Source organism: Eucalyptus grandis, chromosome 9 (assembly GCF_016545825.1).
Source record: "Eucalyptus grandis isolate ANBG69807.140 chromosome 9, ASM1654582v1, whole genome shotgun sequence".
Taxonomy (NCBI): domain Eukaryota; kingdom Viridiplantae; phylum Streptophyta; class Magnoliopsida; order Myrtales; family Myrtaceae; genus Eucalyptus; species Eucalyptus grandis.
Window position 1 is genome coordinate 31456000 of NC_052620.1, and position 22229 is coordinate 31478228.

Sequence of the window (22229 nt, forward strand, 5' to 3'; positions counted from 1 at the left end):
ATTCGCGTACCTCCTCCCAACGCCTCCCCAAACGCAACGCAAAGATTCCATTTTTCCCTCTCGCCGTCGCCTGGCGGCCTCAGATCACCTCGCTTCAGCAGCAGCAGCAAGCGCTGAGCAAAGGGGAGAAGGTGGCTGCTTTCATGGAGGCCCACTGAGTCTTCAGTCCGGAGCTTCCGACCCAAGAAAGGGAGAGCAGACGAAGCAGAGGGGGAGAGGCAAAGAGAGAGATTTGAGGAGCTGGGAAGTGTTTTGGGAAGGAGTGGCATGATGGGGTTTTGCATATGTCCGCTGGAGACGCCGGCGAGGCTGCTGTGGACGACCAGCTTCTTCCGTCACAAGCTCATGCTCTTCTAACTCGCGGCCTCCCTGTGTAGACATAGTGTAAACTCGTTTGTACGTATATCTACGTGTTAAGTGCTTTTTTTCCAGTGCCTCGCCGGAGTTTCGGTCAGGCTGGGATACAGGTTGCCGGAGATCCACCTCGGGCTGAGAAGGGTATGGAGGCAGGGCGTTTTCTGTTTGATCCCCCCGCGCTTCAGGGGAACATCCTCTTCCTTGATAAAGGTGATCTCTCTCTCTCTCTCTCGTGATTTTGTTGTTTGTTCTTGGGTCTTGACTATGATGAATTTATTTGTTTTGGTGCTTTTCCTAATGTTTGATCTTGTCGTTTGGCATGTATATGGAGCCTCTTTTTTTTTTTGCGTCGTATGATACGAGATGATCAATTTTCATGCCGGTTGGTTTTCGAATTTGATTGTTTAGCTCAATTGAAGAATTTTGGAACTCTTTTAGCCTCTCCTGGATTGAAACGGTTCAATCTTGAAAGCTCTAAGCTTGGGAAAAAAATTGTGTTCTTTGGTTGACCTTCGAAACTTCTATTCCAAATTACAAGATAAGGGAACTCAACAAGTAAGAATTGATAGAGGGAAAGCTTCGTATGCAAACGGTTGCTCAAAGATCTGTGATTGGGTGCTGATGAGTAGAAATTTCGTTTCTCTTCACTGTTTGGTGGTGTTTCAGGATCAAGATCCATGATGGGCATGGAGGAATCCCCGAAGAGGCGCCGGTTTTTCTGCTCGCCGGACGAACTTTTCGATGAGGAATATTACGATGAGCAGATGCCAGAAAAGAAACGTCGCCTCACTCCTGAGCAGGTACGTGACAGATCAGGAACTCAAGATCTAACACAATATGCTTTGATCCGATGTGTATCTAGTTGTTCCATTCCCTTTGTATTCCACCTCCCCCCAACCGGTGGCATATTCAGATACCGCACTCTTTTAGTCCTGATCAAAACAGAATATATTCCTTTCTTGAGTTATCTGAAGTGTGATCCGATAAGATAACAAGACTTGACCTCTCATCATGGTTCGATGACCAAACATAGAAATCAGTCTTTTATAAATTAGGTAGTAAATGTGAAGTGACCATATTATGGAGAAAGAATATGCTTCATTTGGAAAGTTCCCATCTTCACCTAGATTTCCATGTTCTAACTGTTTAGGAAGTTGGCTTATATTCAATTATTCTTAAGTAAAACACAGCATTCGGATTCCATCTCTTCTCAGCTATCAAATCGAAGACCAAAATTTCTTCTTTTGTGATGGCACCTAATGTTAAATAGTCTGAGAAGTTATGAAATGTTTTGGGCATAATTAACAGGTGCTTCTGCTGGAGAAGAGCTTTGAGGAAGAGAACAAACTGGAACCGGAGCGGAAGACCCAGCTGGCTAAGAAGCTGGGGTTGCAGCCAAGGCAGGTTGCTGTGTGGTTCCAGAATCGCCGGGCTCGGTGGAAGACAAAGCAACTGGAAAGGGATTATGATTACCTCAAATCTTCATACGATTCCCTTCTTTCGGACTATGATTCCATCTTGAAGGAAAACGAGAAGCTCAAACTGGAGGTATTCCTTATTCCGCCTTGTCTATTCTATGGTCATAACCTTCTCATTTACAAGAATCCATGAAATGAAATGGACTTACCAGTGAATGTCGAATTTATTCATTGAACTTGGGTGGAAACTTTCCAAAGTTTTCTTTTTATTTTGGCCAGATGAAACTATTCACAGTTGACTCGGGTTCTAATTCAGTTTTTCCAAGTATTCTATCGCGAGATGCTTAAATACATGGACAGCATGCACCCAACATAACCCTTGATTTAACTAAAGATTTTGATCCGTTGGTCAACGAAAGTTGAGATGAAGGTAGTGGCAGACATTTAGCCTTACATTTTAAGAGAAGATAGCCATCTCTCTGACCTCCATATTCTATTATACAGCTATTGTCTACCACATACACACATGTGCTCTCACATCAGCATCGGTTACCCTTCCTACTTTTTTAAAGTAAAATGACGATTTTTCCTTCTTAATTTAGATTCTCATGACTGGACCGTTCTCCTCCAATAACATCATTGACGATTCCAACTGCCGACTAGGATTGATCTATCGTCTCCCTGCATATTATTCACCTTTCAATATTGGCAGGTCTATTCCTTGACAGAAAAACTTCAGGGCAAGGAAGTCGATGGAGCACCAATGACAGGCCCCTCGGAGCCAGCTCCGCTGGAGGAGGCTGATGTCCAGGCCGTCCAATTCAGTGCGAAGGTGGAGGATAGGCTGAGCACAAGGAGCGGGGGAAGCGCAGTGATCGACGAGGAAGGTCCACAGCTTGTGGACAGTGGCAACTCGTACCTCCTGTGCGAAAATTACCCCGGATGCGTAGCCCAATCGGAGGATGATGGAAGTGATGACGGCCAGAGTTACTTCCCGGGCGTTTTTGCCGCCGCGACTGAGCAGCCACACCACGAAGAAGAGGAGGAGCCAATGGACTGGTGGGTGTGGTCTTGAGATTGGGGCCTCCTTGAAGACCTCTCTTTTTAGCTATGGATAGTCTAATCTCTCCCTTTGTTTATGTGTGCCTTGTCATAAGAAGGTTCGGTTATGTTCCTCCTTCTGTATACGATGTCAAATAAATCGTAGGGATACTGAACATGGCCGTCTAATGAATAAGATTACAGGTCTTGTGCGTTGTCCACTATGTTCCGGTGTTCTTGTGCTTCTCTCCTTGGTGCGAGAAATGAGAAAATTCTTCAGTTTTTCCTCTTATATCTTTCCTAAATTCGTAATTTTATCTTGACATTTGACATTGTGACTTGCTAGCATTTGAAATGGGTGTAAGACTTAGGGCATGTTTGGTAACCGGTCAATTTTTTAATTTTTCAACTTTCGAAAACAGATTTTGAACAAAATCAAAAATGAAAAAAAAAAAAAAAAAAAAAAGCTACTTCTTTATGTTCAACAACAATTTTAACGTCAATCTATTTTTCTTTTTTGTTTCTCTTTTCTTCTTCATGCTCCTCTAACCAATCGTCGACCAAAGACAAGGTCCAACAACCTTGCTAGAGCCTCACCATGACAAATCGAGGTCCTTGCACTAGCTGCGCAAGGCTCAATCTCGCCTAGCTAACATGAGATTAGCCTCACTCACTCAGCCATCGACAAGGCCTGAGGTCGCCACCTAGAGGAATAAGAGAAGGAAAAACCTTATATCTCAAAAAATTTAAAAATATTCTTCATCCCAAAAAAAATTCAAACGTCGTACCAAGCGCATTTCTGATATTTTTCTATTTTAGACACAGAAATTTTATGTAGTTCATTAATGCATTCAAATGTTCAAAATCTCGTCCAAGAAACAAGAAACAAGAAACAAAAAAAAAAAAAAAAAAAAAATCATTTCTAAGTAAAAATTATTTCCAGATGCATAATGGTATAGGCTCTTAAAGACGAGATTTGAGATTAGATAGGATGCAAATACACGTTCTGATATATTTTCTACACCTACCTACGTATGGTAGAAATACTTCACATGAAGCTATTGAATCTTCTTACCGCCCTGGAATAACACCCGGAGCATATAACAAAAAATACATACATACATACATACATACATACATACATACATACATATACATATAACATACATACATACAACATATATTTATATATATATATATATATATATAGAGAGAGAGAGAGAGAGAGAGAGAGAGAGAGAGAGAGAGAGAGAGAGAGACCCGCATAAAGAATGAAAATTGTCTATCGCTAAGCTGCATCATTATCAACATTTTTTTTTTCTTTTTGACTTGTTCAACTTTTTACAGTAATCTTCCTGCTAACGAAATCTGGAAGTTGTGCCCCGCAAGACAAATTCCTCGATTGATTCCAACATCCCGAGCAAGCCCAAAATCTGCAGCAAAATCCGGTCCAAAAAACAAATGTGTACACCCCTTGGTTAACCCACTGATCTGTCGATAGCATTAGTACGCCAGGCTTAATAAACCGCCGGACTCCTCTCTTAACCTCGATCCCGACGGCCAAAGATGTCAGCCTTATACCTATATACAGAAATGCCAATCAGAGCTGGCGCTATGTACACATATACCAATCAGAAGCAGCAGCAACCTCTTCCTAGCCTACATCATTGCGGTCAGCATGAATTGCCCATCAAGAAGCCGAAATGTGTGCAATAAACCGCCTTACTCGGGGCTTCTCTTCCCTTCTCAAAGTAGCCTCTTGAATTACTTTTGTATAAGCTCAATGCTGGGGTCAGGTTTGTCTTGGAAAAAAAATCTACACATAGATCCGTGCTCCGTCAGCCCTCGGGCTCCTTCCTTTTCCTGCTTGACTTTCTGCTGGGCTTGGGTTTCTCGGTCGGATCCGAAGTGGAAGCTATGGCCTTGTCTACCACAATATCAGTTGAGTCCAGGTCGGGCAATATATTTTCATATAAAATTGCAGAGTCCAGGGAATAAATACGCAGGGCAAGGGAAGACAAGGTGGAGGTTTTAACTGCAGCAGAGAGGGATGACCAATACCACCACTCCTTTCTTAAATACTTTGTCTGAATCATGTCCTCGAAGACAAATGTCGCCTGAACCATCTGGAAAGACACAGTGCATTTCTTAAAGAGTATTAAATGTAGTTAGCAAGAACGAAATAACCTAATTTATGATTATGACATTTCTAAGTTTTAAACGGAGAGGAAAGTGAGAGTGACACTAACCTCATAAATAGTCTGTGCAGATTTAACAAACGAACGCCAGGCCCACCTCCCTTCCAGATGTGCTTTTGATGGTTTCAAATATTCTCCTTCTAGAGCAGCATCCATGTCAAGTAAATTAATCTTCAACTGTCTCAAAATTGGAGAGACCCTGCCAGGTAAGGGTCTCAAGGATGACTGTGGCACCACACAGCGCTGACTAAGCCCTGTTGCCATAGCGCGCTTATGTAGGGTATATTTTCTCTCCTTCCCCTCTGAACAGGCCAAGCTTGATTTAGCATCCCTTTGTGTGCCAATATTCTCACCTCCAGGTCTGATATTATAACATTCAGATGTGTTGGTGTTGCATATACTTCTATCTTCCCGAACAGCAGTCACTCCTACTTCCTTGTCATCCTCATTTGGGACACTAGCATCACCACTAGATAAAAGAATTGGATCAGAGTCATCAAGGTAAGGAGGCCTTGATGGCACAAGTAATGGAGTCCCATTAGATCCGATAAGACCAATTTGCTGTACCAAATCCTTGTTCGAATCTTTTGTGACAAACTTAGAACTTATCTCATCAATGTCATATGGGCACACGAAACCTTCATTCTGAAATGTGATCAAATTTGAGCATAAATGGAGGTGTTGACTTTTATCATACACATCCTTTTCACCTGTTCTTTCTATACGAGCAGGATCAGACTTGAGATTTCCTTTCTTTTTGGATAAGTCTGCATTTTCTTTACCCTTCTCATGCCCTGAAAATTCTGAACTGCACCTGCCGTCATTGTGCTCCTCCAGTTCATCCTCAGTGAGAAGAGTCTTGTGGCAGAAGAGACAATGATATCGAGATGACCAAATAAGCTCTAAACATTCACACCGGTACATTTTTTCTTCACTGGGTGCTCTTGCCTTTTTTGCTCGCTTTTTCAAAGTACCTATATTTTCCAATTCCGTACAAGGACCATACTTTCTTTCCAAAAAAGAGGAAGCCTTTGTAGCAACACAAACAGAAGTTACCAAGTTTTCACCATTCAAGCACCCTTCAGAAGTTGTTTCACTTCCATCAGAAATATGGCCAACATCCTGCAATTTAAACTTCCACCAGTGCAAAATGGCATTTTTCAGAGCCTTTTCTCCCGAGTCACTACCCTTCAACCATCCAGCAAGCTGTTCAACTTCATCATCAGTTTGATAAAAAACCCATGATTGATTTGCAGCGGCTGCTCCATCTGATTTGTGCATGAAGGGACAGCAAGCTTTTGACCCCTCTAGAGCTGATTCTGCAGTGGGAGCAGAACCCCAAGTACTGCTCGGGACCATAGAATTTAAAATTTTCCTTCTTTTCCCAGATACTAAAGTACCATCAACAACAATCCGCGGCCGACTGCCAGGTGTTGCTGCAGCCCAGTACAATCGCCCAGCAGAGTCACTACCCAAAAACTCCCTGCGTAATGAATGCTTGAGAAGCTGTGACTCTAAGTTGCCAATTGAATCCTGCAGTGCTGAAAGCTCATTTTTCACAGAAGTCAGTTCGACCTGGTGGGTTGACTCATTCAGATCATCAAGGTTCTGAGTACGAGGGAAGCTTCTTGAATCAGAATGAAGGCAGCATTCTTGCTCAAAATTTTTTCTTTCAGGGTCATTGACTTCTTCTGGAAAAGGATCTGATGTAGGCGAGTCACGTGATTTCAGAGTACTATCATCGGTTTGAGAAGCCCTTGAGGATAGAGTGTTGCCAAGCAGTTTTCTGTCGCCATTGGCAACACCATTGTCTTCCGGTTCACACTCGTCATTAGCAGGATTACTTGCCTTATCCTTGTAGAGACCATTCTTCTCTGCCATATTGATAGATGAGTGGTCAAAACCATTAAGCCCACATTTTTCATGACCAGCCTCCAAGAATCGCAGTTCAGGGAGAATATTAAGATTCTTGGATCTGTCACTTAGCTGATGGATGATACGTCTAGTGTTGTTTGATTGTGCAGGGTCTAAACCACGCTTCCCCAAAACTTCTCCACATGTGTTAGTGGCACCATCAGCTTTTGCAGCTCTTGCCATCAGGTAGTCTTCCTTTAGCTTCAGGTTCTTCCACTCCGCAATAAGCATTCGCAGCTTCTGCTGCAGCTCAGCCGATATTTCTGCACACTGCTCGAGGTGTTGTCGAACAAGAGCTGAGCTAAGCAACTCGTCACATAAGAATCTGAGCAGGAAGGTCCTCTGCACCATGGCAAAAAGATTTCATAAGTGGAAACTACCACCAAATAAATAACACGACCTGACAAATGAAAGCTGTTATAATTCCGGTGGTCAACTGAACCACCCTCATCCCAGTAACAAGTAAAGAGGAAAACAATTTCAATTAAAATTAAGAGCGCTTTAGCAAACTGAATGGGCTTCAAGCTTCACTTCTTTCTTTTATCAGTTTCAAGCTGTACATATGTTGATATGAGTGGCCAGTAAACATTGAGGATATTTTTTTATGGATGAATTCAACAAACGATTTTCACTCCTAGTGTCTCAGCACAAGCTTTTTCACTCAGTTAATAACTTTCCTCAGCCAAACTTAACTGCTGAAGTGATTCTTTAGGCAGACAGCACACTTCACAACTGCCATTTACTTAAATATCCTGATTTTTTATCCTCACAGGTTCCTTAGAGGATAATCACTGCATCCTCCAACTGAAGGGATGAGGTCATATCATGAAGGGCCAGGTTGAACCTTTCAATTTGTTAAATTAGACAGCAAACAGTGGCAAATTATTTCAGGTGCTAAAAGAAATCGTGGAGACATAGGATATGATAAGTGTGAAGCATCCTTGGGGTGTTTTGTTTCAAAGAAAATGAATGATTTGAAAAACATTATCCTAAAAATGATCGTTTATATCTCTTACAAAAATATATGTACAAAAGGTATTTTCATCCTCTACGAAAATGTTTAGACAAAAATTATCAATAATTAAAAAACATTTCCCTGACTGATTATTTCAAGCAATACAAGTGTTCGTTTTCAGTAAAATAATTTTCAAATTATTCATTTTCCTCAAAACAAACAAAGCTTTAATGTAACGAGAACATGAAATGATGCAACTAGCACTCGTTGTAATTAAGACGATAATTTTCTCATGCTGGAATGAACATTACTTTTCTGGATCTTATCTACAAAATTAATCGATGATATGACGAAACCCAATCATTCAATGAGCAAATCAGCATTAAGCATCATGTTATAAACACTAACAGCCATAAGCAAATTATTGCGGACTTGGAGGTTCAAGAGCAGCAATTCTTGTGGTATGGCCAAAATGATATGTTCCACCAGTCTACCATTCACACTGTTCTCATGTCATAAGTATGAAAACAGGCCCCCTCCAAAGATAAAATAGAGTGCTGCAAACATTAAATCAACAAAGCCTTCCAATGTTGTTTGACCAGGATTAAGTTTCTAAGGGGATGGCTTCTCAAGAGTCATATACATAATGGCAAATCTTTTGTGTAATTGACAAACTAGTGTTAAAAAAGATAAACACAAGTCCATTAGAATTACAAGTAGATGTACCACAAGAAAAGACTAAGTGGTCCATCCAAAGTATCTGAAAATTTGTTTGAACTCCTTAGAAATAATTCTCATTGTTATTGGGCAGAGTCAATGTAAAAGTTAGGAGTCAAGAATTATCGCAATAACAGTCTTACAGCCCATGCTTTGTGTGACTTACTTTCTATTTAGCTATTTGCATATTGATAGGAACATTTTTCAATACAAATGGTTGCTTTTTTTTTTTGCCCCTTTTGCTAGTTCATTTAGGGAGACACCTCTCAAGAATGATAAATCATAGAAAATTATAAATAGGTATAACTAAAAGAATGACCTCCATTAATAGTAAAATATAATAAAGTAATATATAGATGAACCTTATATATAGTAGGAGAGTAGTTGTACATTATATGTGGATGTAGACATAGAGATATACAAATTTGGATTTTGTCACTTGCAATCTAAAGTCAAAAGTCTTAGTACAACCTACAGACACTGTTATTGCAGAGGTTTGTCAAACTTTCAGAACTAAAGGCAACACTTCTTCGTTTCTTTCTTTTTGGCACATTACTTGGATGTCCAAGAAGAAAAAACCTCGTGAACAGTCTATTTCCAAGTTCTACATTCCAAATACAGAAAAATGTTTTCTAAAATACTTCGAAGAGGATTTCAAGGTTCACTTAAGTGAGGAAAAATCGACACTCTTGTGGCCCCATCTCATCAATTTTCAAAGCAATGGCTAAACTAAAAGATAGCAAATGTGCCAACCACAATCTCCTTTCTTGTCTTAAGTAAAAGTCTAAGAACTACCTACCAAAAAAAAAAAAAAAAAAACAGAGAGAAATGCAAGAATAGTTGAACAGATTTACGTAAGAAAATGGCTCCAAACCAATTTTTTGACTTAACTGAAAGTGGTAGACATAAATATCCAGTAACATCTAAAAATTCCATGGACAACTGATAATAGAGAGTATAAAAGTCTATCGAATGTACCTCATCAACAGTATAATCCCAGTACTCCTTTTCTTCCATTCTAGATGCTAAATGAGAGAGTGCCTCCAAGTAGTCACGGGTAACTTCTTGAAATCTTTTAGCTCGGCGCTTACGGATGACATAATTCTGCTGAGACACATCTTGAACTAAGCGTCTACCAACAACACAAGAAGGGCAATACCAGTTTCCTTCAGGAATTCTTGCAAGTGGAGGATTCAAGCAATAGGTGTGGTACTCAGCATCACATGTGTCACATAGCAAAACACTATCATCATCTTTATCAATACCACAAACTTTACAGACTCCTTCCTCCCATGGGGCCTTAGGAAGCTCACTTAGAGAGGCAAGAACATCATCCACTTCCTTCTTTATTTCTGCACTCAAGGATTCCGATTTTGCATACACCCGAAGTTTATCAACAAGAGTGACAACCTGCATGGAAGGAAAGGAACTAATGTAGCCTCCCAACAGGAACACAAAAGACCAAGAGTCATGAGTAACATAACCATACAAGATGGCTGATTCAAATCACGCAAACACTTGAATAAGTAGAAAGTGTTACTTACTGCATGAGCATTACTTAAAAAAGTTTTTGTGCACCAGATATGCAAGCATTAAGACTCAGGTTTACTGGAAAGAAATCTATCATGTTACTCGGTTAGTTTTTGAGAAAATTTCGTTAATCAAAGGAAGAGAACAGTACGGACAAATTATAAATATAAGTCCAAAATAAGTTAAAACGGATGCACATCCTACACCTATACACATGTTCATTCGCTAATCTCTTGGATGATATGAAGCTTTTATTTGGATAGTGGTGCTATCAGCAACTTATTCACAAATAAAGAAAAATAAATTTACATACCTCCTCTTCATATAACGACTCAAAATTTTGAGATAATTTGTCAGCTAGCTCAACCACATCAGTCTGATCCCCAAAGGCAATCCTCACATTATTCCACAACTGCACAGAGAATTTGACATACAGAAAAGGAAGTCCATTAACATACACAGCATAGCTATTTCTGCTATCAATCATTACTGCATTACAGCAAACAGGATACTCCATTTCCATGTAGAACTGTCAGATGGAAAAACTCAGAAAATATAGAAAGAGTTCCCAACTGAAAAAGGAAAAGATGAAGGAAGCTGCGTGTGTAAAGGATAATAATAGTGGAGTAGAAAACTTACACAGCTAAAAAGGATATAAACTATGATAATTGAGGAGTTAATTTAAGATTCAATGGTAAAAAATCGTAAAATTTTACAAACTATCAAGAAAAAGATAATGAGATTACACAAATCATACATATTAGGGGACTTAAAGACACAAAAATAAGGTTAAAGGACCCAATTGCTCAGTTGACAAGAGTCGGGACCAAAAGTGTTCTTAACTCATTGAGATAGGATAAATCTATAATTGACGATTGTATGAATTCTGTATATTTGAGATTCCAATAGATTGTAACCACCTAAAAGTAATATTTATGATGACAAAAGTGAATTTTACATGTTTTCCATGGGATAGAGAATACTCTATAATATTAATTCCTTTTGCTTAATTTGTATACCACGTTTTGTGCATACACTTGCACTTATTTGTAAGCTTAAATTGTTTAAATCACATTAATGAAAGAATATTTGGTTTTAAATTTAAATGAGATAACAAAAACTCATGAATGGAAAGAAAAAAAATTGACAGTGGAGTAGAGTAAAAAAAGGAAAGGGCAATATGGATGTAATTAAAATAGTGGGTGCGCAGATAAACTTTATTATTCATATATACTTGTCACAAATTTTATGTAATATATTCGATAGTATTTTAGGAAGAAACTGATTAATTACAGAATGAGAACCCAGCTTGATATTATTCACTAAAATATTAGTACTTTCATACTAGATAGAATTCATTTACAATCAGATGGTTTCGATAATCACCATTTACACAAGATAAGTAAGAGTTATAAGCAATAAATAAGAACAATTCCTAAATGGTTTCATCCTTCTAAGACATCACTGCAATTAGAACCTTGATATTGAAAAAGAAGATAAGTTTCTAATATAGATCTATCCTGGCCATTGACAGAAATCACTATACACATATTGTATGTAAAAAAGAATGCATCAAAATTATCTAGGTTGACCCAAGTTAAACTAAAAACTCTACATTATCAAAATTAGCACCATCACGCATTGCTCACATCTTCACAACACAGTTATAGTTGCTACATGGGTAATAAATTCCACCCATCCATTGCCTTAGGAAAGAGTGGGCAGTGTACCATTACCAAGAAAGCAGATTAGAAGAAGCCTTTCTAACAAAAAATAAATAAAAATATAAATAATGATTTAAAGGGATAGAGACCAAAAGTGATCTGTCCCGTAATTATAGATGATAGATAAATGTAATCAATATAGTCACAAAAAAGGTAGCTACAATTTTTATTTCTTTAAAGTAAATTATGAAAGAGATTTTTAAACTTCGTGCACCAGCACGGGTCCTTCACTAATTTGTGCAGACATTTCCTATTGTACCCTTAACTTGTCTTCCTCATACTTTATCATGACAACTTTGACATTTTGTGATGAGACCATCAATTACACATATCACAAGAAAAGTCAATGCAGTGAAAATTGCAAAATTTTCTTATTTTGTTGCTTAGTGGGGCACTCAGTAACAAAATGCTCATAATTATTAGATTTTCCATTTCTAAGCATTGCTTAAAAACCAAAGAAACTGGAATACTCATCATGTTCCATTTCCCCAAGTTCCACCAAAATTCCTATTATTCCAGTCAATCGAAGCAAACGCAACCTGTGCCTACTATCCGATGCAAAAAAGGGGAAAAATCCATGGAATGACCAGAGGGCCAAAAAAGAGATTCATGTTAGAAAGTCCAATCCAAAAGCTTAATCTAATAGGTGGAGGGAGATTGCATGAATATAAAAAGCATTTAGAACCTAAGTCAAGCGATGCAGGATAATACTTCAACACACCCTCTCGCGTGCAAGTCGGATTACGAGAGACGCGTAAAATTTTAATGACGCACATTCACATGGAATTTTGACCCCACACATTTACAAAAGAGATCAAGTTGATTCCGATACCATGTTAGAAAGTCTAACCCAAAAGCTTAAGCTAATAGTGGAGCAAAACTACATGAATATAAAGAGTATTTAAGATCTCAAGTCAAGCAATGTGGAACAATACTTCAACAGTTCACCATAGAAACTCTACATTACCAACAGCAAAAAAAAAAAAAAAAATCAAGATTGCATGAGTATAATAAAACAAGTTTCATTTCACATGAAACGCATACCTCTCGAACATCCTCGACAAATGCTTCCTGTGAACCACCATAAGCATTAAATGCCAATCTCAAATCAATGGTCCTAAAATCCAGTGGTCGAGACACCATGGCTGGAGATCCAAGAAGTCCCTCCTCATCTTTGTCACTATTATTCATTATTTTTCTTCCCAACAAATTGCAAAAAACTCTCCCATCATCGGCTGCAGCAGCTTGACGTAAGACAACACGACATTTCTTCATGATTACATCAGAAACAGAAACAACAGTCCTCCTTTTACTTTTCTTTTCAGGTTTTGGTTGTGATGCTTCACCAGATACGTCTGCTAGCACAGAAATAACAGCTTTCTGTGTTCAATCATCAAAAGGATAGAGTTCAGCATGATTACAATGAAATGAATGATGACTATAAGCATAGACAACAAATTCAAATTTGGCAACAGGAAAACAAACAAATAAATTGCACCACATGGAGTCCAACAATTTTCTTGTCAAGAAGTTAAAATATCACACTGGAGTCAATGTACATAAGGTAGCAAACTCTAATAACTCCCCAAAATTTAACAGAGGACCAAGAGGTAAAAGTAGAGGTTTGCGCATGTAAGTGAACCACTTGAACCTAATAAAACTTGCAGGATTGCTTTTTTGAGAGAAATATCCAGATTCATTTCTCCCCAGAGAAAACTTCAGCATGTAAATGAACGACAGAACAATGCACAAGGACCAGATAAGTTCACTGAGTTAAGAAAGCAATGAGATGCATCAATGCGTAATAGGAGAAACATAAGAAAGATGAGAAGTCAAGGACAGTACCTTTGTTGGTCCTGATGCATTGCCCTTATAGACTTCCTTGCTAATTGAATGTTCCAATATTTTCTTTGCCCAGTCTGGCGGATCTTTAGCCAAAGCATCATGCACACACTTCCTAATTCTGGTCCCAACATTTGTTGGTAACTTTTTCACAGGCACCAGGGCCTGGGCCCAGTCTGGAAGATTATCATCACCAACAAAATTCTTTTCAACAGCATCAGGTACAGCTGATTCTTCCACTTCCAGGGTGAGAAACTCATTTTCTTTGGTCATAGAACCAAGAATTTGCTTTGAAGCCTCTGCAAGCAACTAGATATCAAACCATTCAAGATGTTATGAAAACACTTTTTCATAATAGCAGTCATAAAATTAGCAATATAATAGAAAAAACTTAAACAGCACGCAAAGGTACACATGGCAGATTTATTTATGATAAGGGACAAAAGTTACACAAAAATAACTAATCAACCTAACAAACCAAAAACTTAAAGTGTAACATTGAGTGTAACCATCTGGTCGTCCCAAAATGAAAGGGTATGCCCACACCCTAAAAATGCTAGGATTTTCTTTCCCCAACATAATCCAGATGAGCATGTAAAGAACCCCAGGCAGCATCATCTTATCCTTGGAGAAGCAAATTCATCCCAGGATGTGATTTCCTTGTCTGCAAAATTTGATAATACTGCTAAATCACTGGTTCTTAGCTGGCCTTTCTGTTGCAAAGCGAGCATCCGTAAACAACTTTCATTCTTTTACAAGATTTCTAAAGTTAATCCCTTCTGTCACTGCTCCCAAGCAAAAAAGGCAACACTGAGCAGGATAATACTTTCCAAAGAAATTCCAAAGTAGGTAGTTTTGTTCTTCTTATGTGACCTGAGGAAAACGAGTTCTGTGCTATCCAGCAAAAGTTTCACTAGTCTACATAAGTCAAATCTTTCCATTTAATATTCCCCCTCATTTCATATCAAGAACAATGAAACAAGAGGCACTAAAGTTTACTCTAAACTTGCTTCATAATTGACATAGGACTATAAACACAGCTGCAGGTCCAGTTAATTGGCAACATCTACTTTACCAATTCCTAACAATATCATCCACGCTGGAAAAAAAATGCCCATTTATATATTGGGATAAATGTACTGGAAGTCTTAAAACTTGTCACGAAAGTGCAAATGAGTCCTAAATTTTTCAAAGTGCAGTCCTTCCGTTAACTTTGTCCAACTTGACAAATGGAAAATTCTGACAAGTTTTAGAACTTGATTGCACCAACTTAACAAATTTTAGAACTTCTAGTGCACTTGTCCCTAATATATTCCTTCTAAGGATGAGTGTTAACTCATAAAGCAGGCTATTTAAGCTGCAGATATGTAACTCTCCCACTAATGATGAAAAATTTACATGAAAAGAAAAGGCAAAGGATCCTCAAAGACAAATAAAAAATCAAGTATCAATTAAAACACGTATAAATCATCCGAGCATACAGCGCAACCTCTCTAACGAATATTTGAATCAGTAGGCTTGGAAGAAAACTATTGCAACCTATCCCCTTACTACAGCCCATGTACACAGTTGGCAGGTTTCAGCAGATTAGACTCTTCAAAAGGGGAAATGGTAGTCTTATAGGAATTTGCTTCGCAATAAAGTTGAAGAGCTCACATAATTTAGCTCTGGATAATAAGGAAAAATAAGGGGCATGAAAACTTATGATCGATCTTACAAGAGCATCCGCTTCCATCCCAGCAACACCAGTCAATGAGCCACAAAGCACGCCACCATCACCTTGTAAGCAGCGAAAAACTTTCCCACTTTCACGACTAGTAACATCAGCAGAGTCAGAATTACCATCCATGGTTATGATAGCCAAAATATACCTCCGTGCTAGTTCAGGCCAAGTCAGTTCATTGATAGGCAGCATACTGAGTTTAGCTCTTTTTGCAGGAAGAGAGCTTTCCATATCTTTTTTCCTTCCCCTTCTGGATTTTAATTCACCAGTCTCAAAATTTGGATCCACAAGTGCAGCAACCTTCAACTGTAGCTCACCTATTAGAACTCCAAGCAGCAAGCTATGCACCTTTGTCAAAGCCATACCGCAACAGGTATTGAATGAAATACATGGGCTTTTAGTGTAAGATGATTCCTCCTTTGCCCCTGTTTCCATTGTCCTAAATTTACACAGATGTTCCCCACAAAGCTGGGAACCAGGTGCAATTCCTGAGGGTGTTTCATCACCCCTATGATCACTTGGATGCAAATCCAAGACTTGGCATCCTTGCAATCCCTGACCAAAATTCACTGCAAGCTTGCTAGCATCTACCCATGGGTTGATAAGTTCATCCTCAAGCTTCTTCAGAGTGGGAGGCTCTTTTAAATCCAGAATATCATGGAAACGCCACAATACTTCCCATACCTGCATTAATTAGGAATAACGACATCATGTTTTGACCGGACTTTGAAAATTCTACTTTTTATTTTCGTATTTAATGTCATAACCATAAAATAATGTACTCTTTCATACCTGGTAACAATCTCCAGTGATCGTAGGTGATAGCCTGGAGCAGGGCTCTGTCCCAGAAGGTGGGCTACACCGATCATCTACATCCACCGTACCTTTTCTCAATTCACCAAATAGACCATTAAATGCTCCTTCTTTGATCTCTACTCCTTTTCTTTTAACAATAAGGTTTCCATTTCCAATAGTCAGCGACCTTGAATGGTTATTTCTACTACTCAAAAGTACATACCTAGAACAACCTTCGATGCCTGGAAGCTTTTCTATAGTTTCTTGCACAAATTCTGCATCCAATCCAAATCTATCCTGGCCCAACCATTTTAGCAAGGCATCAGTTGAAATATCAGAATCACTGTTGTACAATGAGAAGCCTGCAGAGAGTGGTGAACTGGAAAATCTCTGCAATGGAGAAGGAACACACTTTTCATCCACCATATCCCAGTAAGATGAGATTGTCTCATTTTTTACATGCTTGCAAGACAGCTTGTAAGAGCTTTTCCTGCTACGGATGTCAGATAAGGCATCAACAAATTTTTGAGACAATCTTTTCCAAGCTAAGGAAGATGAACGCTCTTCAACCACAATTTCACCAATTTCATCTCGAAGGCAGTCCTCGTGATTGACAGTTGCATAACGGACAAGAGCAGTACTTGGATCAGCTTGCCTAGAGTTTTCTCTCACATCAGAAACTTCATTTCTGCCACTACAAAGGCAAGCTGAAAGTTCATTTTCTACAGGAGGCACTGGGTTGGTGAGGATCGCCTGAATGATACCATCATCATCAGAGTCCATACTAGAGTATATAACATCATCAGTCACTTTGGCATCTGGCCCAGCATATTGTGGAAGGACTCGCCTAAAGAGAATAGTTGATCCATTTGGAATCGGCACTACAGAGCAAGAACACCTTCTGATCTTGAATAGAGGTCCAGAGTCGCCACCATCCAACACCTCACAAAACATGATCGAACCAGTAATCTTATCATGCCAGCAGGACCTGTAACCTACAGGCAAGATTCTCTCCTGCTCATGATACAAAGGTCTCAAGTCAACTGACCCCAAATGGAGAACAAAGAAATCCTCAAATTGCACTGGTAGCCCATCCTGAAAAGGCAAGGAATAGCAAATATCAGTTGGAAGCAAACTTAACCAGCAACCACAAGCACACAAGAGCCCTTCTGATGAATTTTATCATTCACCTAAAGATTTTCCTTTTTTTTTCTTTTTGGCAAAAGCTAGAGGAAGTAGCTTAGCATACAAACAATTAGCAAGTTCAAGGATAAAAGGGAGAGGGATCAGGCACTTACTTTGTATTGCTGATATTCAGATCCAAAATTTTCCTCAGATCTTGCTTCTGCGGCTTTAAGAGTATTCCCATTACTAGATACCACTTCCATAGTTTGACTGTCAGATATGAATTCCTTATGATGAGCATGTGTAAGGTATCCCCTACTTTCGGCAAAACCATTAATTACAGACTTAGATGACTTCCTTTTCCTAGGTAGATGAAATCTCTCCAGCACTGTAGATCCCTCACTATTTAATTTGGGCTCTACAAGTTTGTGGTTTGACGTCAAACCAAGATAAGAAGCAACTTCAGACATTGTATCAAATTTTAGCCCACCTGGAGCACAGTACCAGACATATGTTCCACAGCCATTAAAGGATTCTTTGAACTCCACGTACCAACCATCATCAAGTACACCATGCCATTGAGAAATATATTCCCTAAGAGTCTGCAAAAGGAACTCCTTAGGATTCCCAGATGATAGTCTTATCACTGTATTATTACTGCTCTTTAAATGTATGACTGGAAAACCCAAATCGACTTCAAAGTTTCCACACTGCATTAGTGGATGATGCTCAATATCTCTAACACCAGCACCCAAAGTCTCAGTCACAACACCAGCAGCATTTTCAAAGTGACATCCATTTCCAGCATGTGCATAACTTGAACATCTAACCGGAGCACCAAATGGATTCCCACCAGAAGAATTATCACCCAAGGTGCGCTTTCTAAATGAAATCAATTGAACATCAGCTACTCATAAAAGTAGGTTCTCAAGATCAATACATCAATGACAAGAACAAAACGAGGGGCCAGAACACTGCAACCATTACAAAGATAGCTAACAAGCACGCCCAGAACATACTTGTCACAAATTATGCATGGAGCTGAAGGCTGAAACAAAAAAGAAAGAAGGAAAAAATTGGCAACACCGACATGAACATATAGTCAGTGCTTCAAAATATCAATTCCAATTTTTCAAGCTGAGAAGTCATGCAATGACTCAATGCTTGCAACAGCTACCCAGTCTAGTTACCACCTTAAAATGGAGGAACATAGTGAATGACTACATTAATCTTCTATGCATAAAGTTGGGTCGGAGGTGGACACAGGTTACCACTTCGTCCCAACTTCTTTTCCTCACTTTAGTCTTTTCAAAAAATTTAAAATCCTTGTATCATGTGTTTAACATGCTGTCTTTCTATATAACGCAGTCTGTCATGTCTGCTTTTATCCTCTATTTTACTCTCTTCATTTAGTAATTATTTCTCTCTTCTCATTAACTATCAATAAGTTCACCACGACCAACTATGAAGATCAGGTAATACAATGTGTTCTTCAGAGATGAAATTGTTGGGCTTTAATTATCATTGCAGTACCATCAAAGGAAAAGGTCAAATATATTGCTTAATTCCTCTCCACTTTCCGGCTCTCTTTCTTAAGATTAACATGCAGAGAGAGACATACCAAATTATGTAAGTGCCTGAAGATAAGAACACCTCCTGCAGCGAAGTGCAAATCCCTCACTAGCTGCATTAACCTCACTTACATATCAGTTCGAACAGCTAGAATAATGGATATAACCACCAAACGCAATTTGCTATTTTCCATATAGCCCGCTTTCACCCTCCTCACCCAAAACACTTCTACTCAATTTCCAAACCTAATGCTTAATGCATGCTGACGCAGCAATTCTGCAGCAGCAAATTGTTACAGATTGGGACAGTTAAACCAAGTTTCCAAGAATCACGGCCATAGAGTAGACACTGTTTTGCAGACCTATCAGTCATTCCCTACCAGCAGGATGAAGTGATAAGACAGGTAGGATTTTGGCATTGCTGAAGTATCGTCACTTTCTTTTAAAAAGAACAATTTTTACAGCATTTCTCACACCTATAATCTCTTGTACAACAACCAGTGAGATCCAGGAGTTACATAAGAAGTAGAAGTTATAACACTTCCTACAGTTTATTTACTAGCTTCAGATATGATGGAATTGTCTAATGAGTCTGCTTTGATGAGCAGAAAGCCATTATTAACTCCGTTATATTACATCGAAAATTCAGATTGATGAGATGAACAAAGATTTCCTTGCAGTTATAATAAAGAAGAACAGGATCTGATGAGGTGTGATATTCCAGAATTTTTTAGCATGGATAATATGTAAGTCGAGCCAGAAGAGGAACGCTTAAGTACATGTCCCTCGTCACCAATACAACTACAAAATGAAACCATGGCCTCAAGATGTTGGGACTGAGAAGGGCATATGGCTCAAGTGAAAAATGGCCAGACAGAGGCTTGTAGCGCAATAATGCAAGGTTGTCCAAGGAGAAAAGCCTGGGTTGCTATATCAGTGCACCTAAAATGTGCAGGTTGAATAGGTGGTTAAGAATGGCATTCTTCCAATTCTTATGCTTTATAAATAGTCTTGGCTGTCGAGACCAGTGACAATTAAACTATTGTGATGTCTCAACCTCCTAGTACAGACCCATAAGCACTCCTTAACTCAAGAAACTATCAGAGATAATTGCTTAGATAAAAATCGTACGTTGGTTAAGGGGCACAGAGAAAAATCTAACTAGCCTCTGTGTGTTAAAACAGAATGAGACTGTTACATGATACTACAAGGAAATTGGGGTGTAAACCATTACTGCCATGTAGTATGGGTGGCAATCATATTAAAAGTTATGCCCTGTAGCATGAGAAGAAGCTACTGACAACTTAATCAAATTTGCATTTGATCCCAGCGATGTCCTCCATTTGTGAATATCAAGCGCAAACAACAAAACCACGAGCATCCATCACACAAGCAACAAAAATCAGATGTTGGAGCATCACAGGTTTAACCAGTTAAAACACACTGGTAGTAGTGAGTATCAAGCATTCACCGTTAAATGGTCTATGAAAATGCATCATACCAACGTTGCATGCTAGATGGACAATAATATCCCAAGCCAGAATTTGGCCAAAGGCTCAAAAATAGAAACTTGAAGAAAAAGATCTAGTTGTTGTTAGGTTCCCTATAACCATATATACAAGCATATCCTGGAAAGCAACCGCCAGCTCAACCTCCATCAAACAGCTAATATCGAAGTGGAAGTTTCTACGACTCCCCGAGGATCTAATCCTCCAGGAGGTGGTGGGCCTTAGATTAAACCAGAGTAGAGTAAATCTCCCTCACTGATCGTTAAATTTGGAAAGCTTCCGTTTTTTATATGGGAAATACGGCAAAATGCACGATGTTGTGACAGGTTACAACCGGGAAACAGTTTTTTGGTGAACCACAGAAGGCTCCTATCGAGTGAGCATATCCAAAAGGCCAAAAACCCGATACCCTTCTTCAAACTTCTAATAGCTAGTAATACAATCAAGGAGTACTTTATCGTCTGCTTTAGCATGCAATATATGTGACTCAAAATTATCACAAGACTCCCCATAACGCCTCTGCTCCATATTACGAGCTAAAAATTACTTCGACAGAGATCGGCCACGAAGAAAAACCAAAGTATCCGCGAGCATAACAGACACCTAAACTCGGCGAGCCAATAGGAATCTATCAAACAGCCTTTGCCAACTTAAATGAGCTTAGAGGACACCATAAAATGCTTTAAAAAACAAACTTTTGAACGAGCCATGTCAGCCAAATGCCCATGAAAATCGCCCGGTTACCTCAGCTCGATCACATCCTCACTTCCTTCTCCCTCGCAATCCCCGTCGCTGGGGGGCGAGGCGTTCATATCCAGGAAGCGCCTCCGGTTCCGCTTAAACCCTAACGGCCACCGCCGGCTCTTCACCCCCCTGCCCACGCACTCCCTGCACACCCACTCCTCCACGTCCTTCCCCGGCGCCGCCGCCGCCGCCGCCGCCGCCCCCGCAGCCGCGCACGCCACGTGAAACCCTCGCTCGCAGCCGTCGCACACCACGACGCCGCCCCCGCCGCCCTCCTCGGGCTGCCCGCAGGCGGCGCAGGCGGCGGCGGCCCCGCGGGGGGCCGCGACGGGCGCCGCCGCGGGCTCCGCGGGGGGGTCCGGGGCGTCCTGGAAGCTGCGCACCACGTCGAAGGGGTCGGAATCGGGGGACGGGGACGGGATCTCGTTGAGATCGATCTCGAGGTGGGACGGCCGGGCGGCCGCCTCCCCAACGCCGCCGTCGCCGTCGCCGCCGGCCTGGGGCCGCGGGGCGACGTCGCTGGGCTCCATTGCCTGCACTTATCCGAGGGCGAAGATGTCGTCGTCGCGGTCCCCGCGGTGTTGCGTGAAGAACGGCATTGCCCGAGATTTGAAGGAGGAGGCTAGGAGGTGGGGGTTTGCTGCTTCTTCTTCTTTTCTTTTTTTTCTGTCTTTGCCTTTTTCCGAGCGGAGCGCTTTATGGGGGGTTGGCTCTTCTTCCGGCTTCTTGGATTTTTGGATTTTTGGATTTTTGGATTTTTTTTTTGAGTTCACGTTTTTGGGGTGAGGCGCAGAAGAGAGAGAAAGGGAGAGAGAGAGACGTATCCCGAGGAGGAGGACCTGCCCTGACTTTCTTCTTTCTATGGAACAGAGAGCGATGAGGAGGAGGAGCAGCAGGAGGTGGTGGAGGAGGAGGCGGTGGGGGAATTTTGGGGGCGGGGCGGGGCGCCTTCTTTTGCCCCTTCGCGACTCGCGAGCGTGGGCTCCCCGCGCCCGCATTCCCCCTCTCCCGCGGTCACGGCGTGGGAAATGGGGAGGCCAGCTCTCGGGACAAAGACGTGTGAGCCC

The 22229-nt window shown here is 40.4% G+C and overlaps 2 protein-coding genes across 3 annotated transcripts; one reads left to right on the forward strand and one right to left on the reverse strand.

Moving 5' to 3' along the window:
- On the forward strand, window positions 1–3040 carry LOC104419278 (homeobox-leucine zipper protein HAT5). Its single transcript, XM_010030902.3, has 4 exons — window positions 1–567; window positions 1024–1157; window positions 1666–1905; window positions 2488–3040. The coding sequence occupies exons 1-4, from the start codon at window positions 501–503 to the stop codon at window positions 2848–2850; spliced, it is 804 nt and encodes a 267-aa protein (XP_010029204.2). The 5' UTR covers window positions 1–500; the 3' UTR covers window positions 2851–3040.
- A 1041-nt stretch (window positions 3041–4081) lies between these two features.
- Window positions 4082–22022, reverse strand: LOC104420642 (methyl-CpG-binding domain-containing protein 9). Of its 2 annotated transcripts, none has more exons than XM_039301965.1 (10): window positions 21163–22022; window positions 17513–18221; window positions 16212–17309; window positions 15414–16103; window positions 13700–14005; window positions 12899–13234; window positions 10444–10542; window positions 9579–10010; window positions 5066–7270; window positions 4082–4942 (listed from the first exon to the last, which is right to left on the reverse strand). In XM_039301965.1, exons 1-10 carry the CDS (start codon window positions 21690–21692, stop codon window positions 4655–4657), a joined length of 6693 nt encoding a protein of 2230 aa, XP_039157899.1. In that variant the 5' UTR covers window positions 21693–22022; the 3' UTR covers window positions 4082–4654. The 2 variants fall into 2 exon arrangements, with proteins under 2 accessions (XP_039157899.1, XP_039157900.1); XM_039301966.1 differs by lacking the exon at window positions 21163–22022 and adding an exon at window positions 18961–21148.
- Window positions 22023–22229: the final 207 nt, after the last annotated feature.

Excerpts from the sequence above, each read along its gene's own strand:
- LOC104419278 (XM_010030902.3), top strand. The coding sequence starts at position 501 with ATGGAGGCAGGGCGTTTTCTGTTTGATCCCCCCGCGCTTCAGGGGAAC. Across the intron at positions 1,158-1,665 it reads GTCGCCTCACTCCTGAGCAG|GTGCTTCTGCTGGAGAAGAG; the intron begins GTACGTGACAGA and ends CATAATTAACAG. Across the intron at positions 1,906-2,487 it reads ACGAGAAGCTCAAACTGGAG|GTCTATTCCTTGACAGAAAA; the intron begins GTATTCCTTATT and ends CAATATTGGCAG.
- LOC104420642 (XM_039301965.1), bottom strand. The coding sequence starts at position 21,692 with ATGGAGCCCAGCGACGTCGCCCCGCGGCCCCAGGCCGGCGGCGACGGC. Across the intron at positions 18,222-21,162 it reads GAGGATGTGATCGAGCTGAG|AAAGCGCACCTTGGGTGATA; the intron begins GTAACCGGGCGA and ends GATTTCATTTAG. Across the intron at positions 17,310-17,512 it reads CTGAATATCAGCAATACAAA|GATGGGCTACCAGTGCAATT; the intron begins GTAAGTGCCTGA and ends TTGCCTTTTCAG.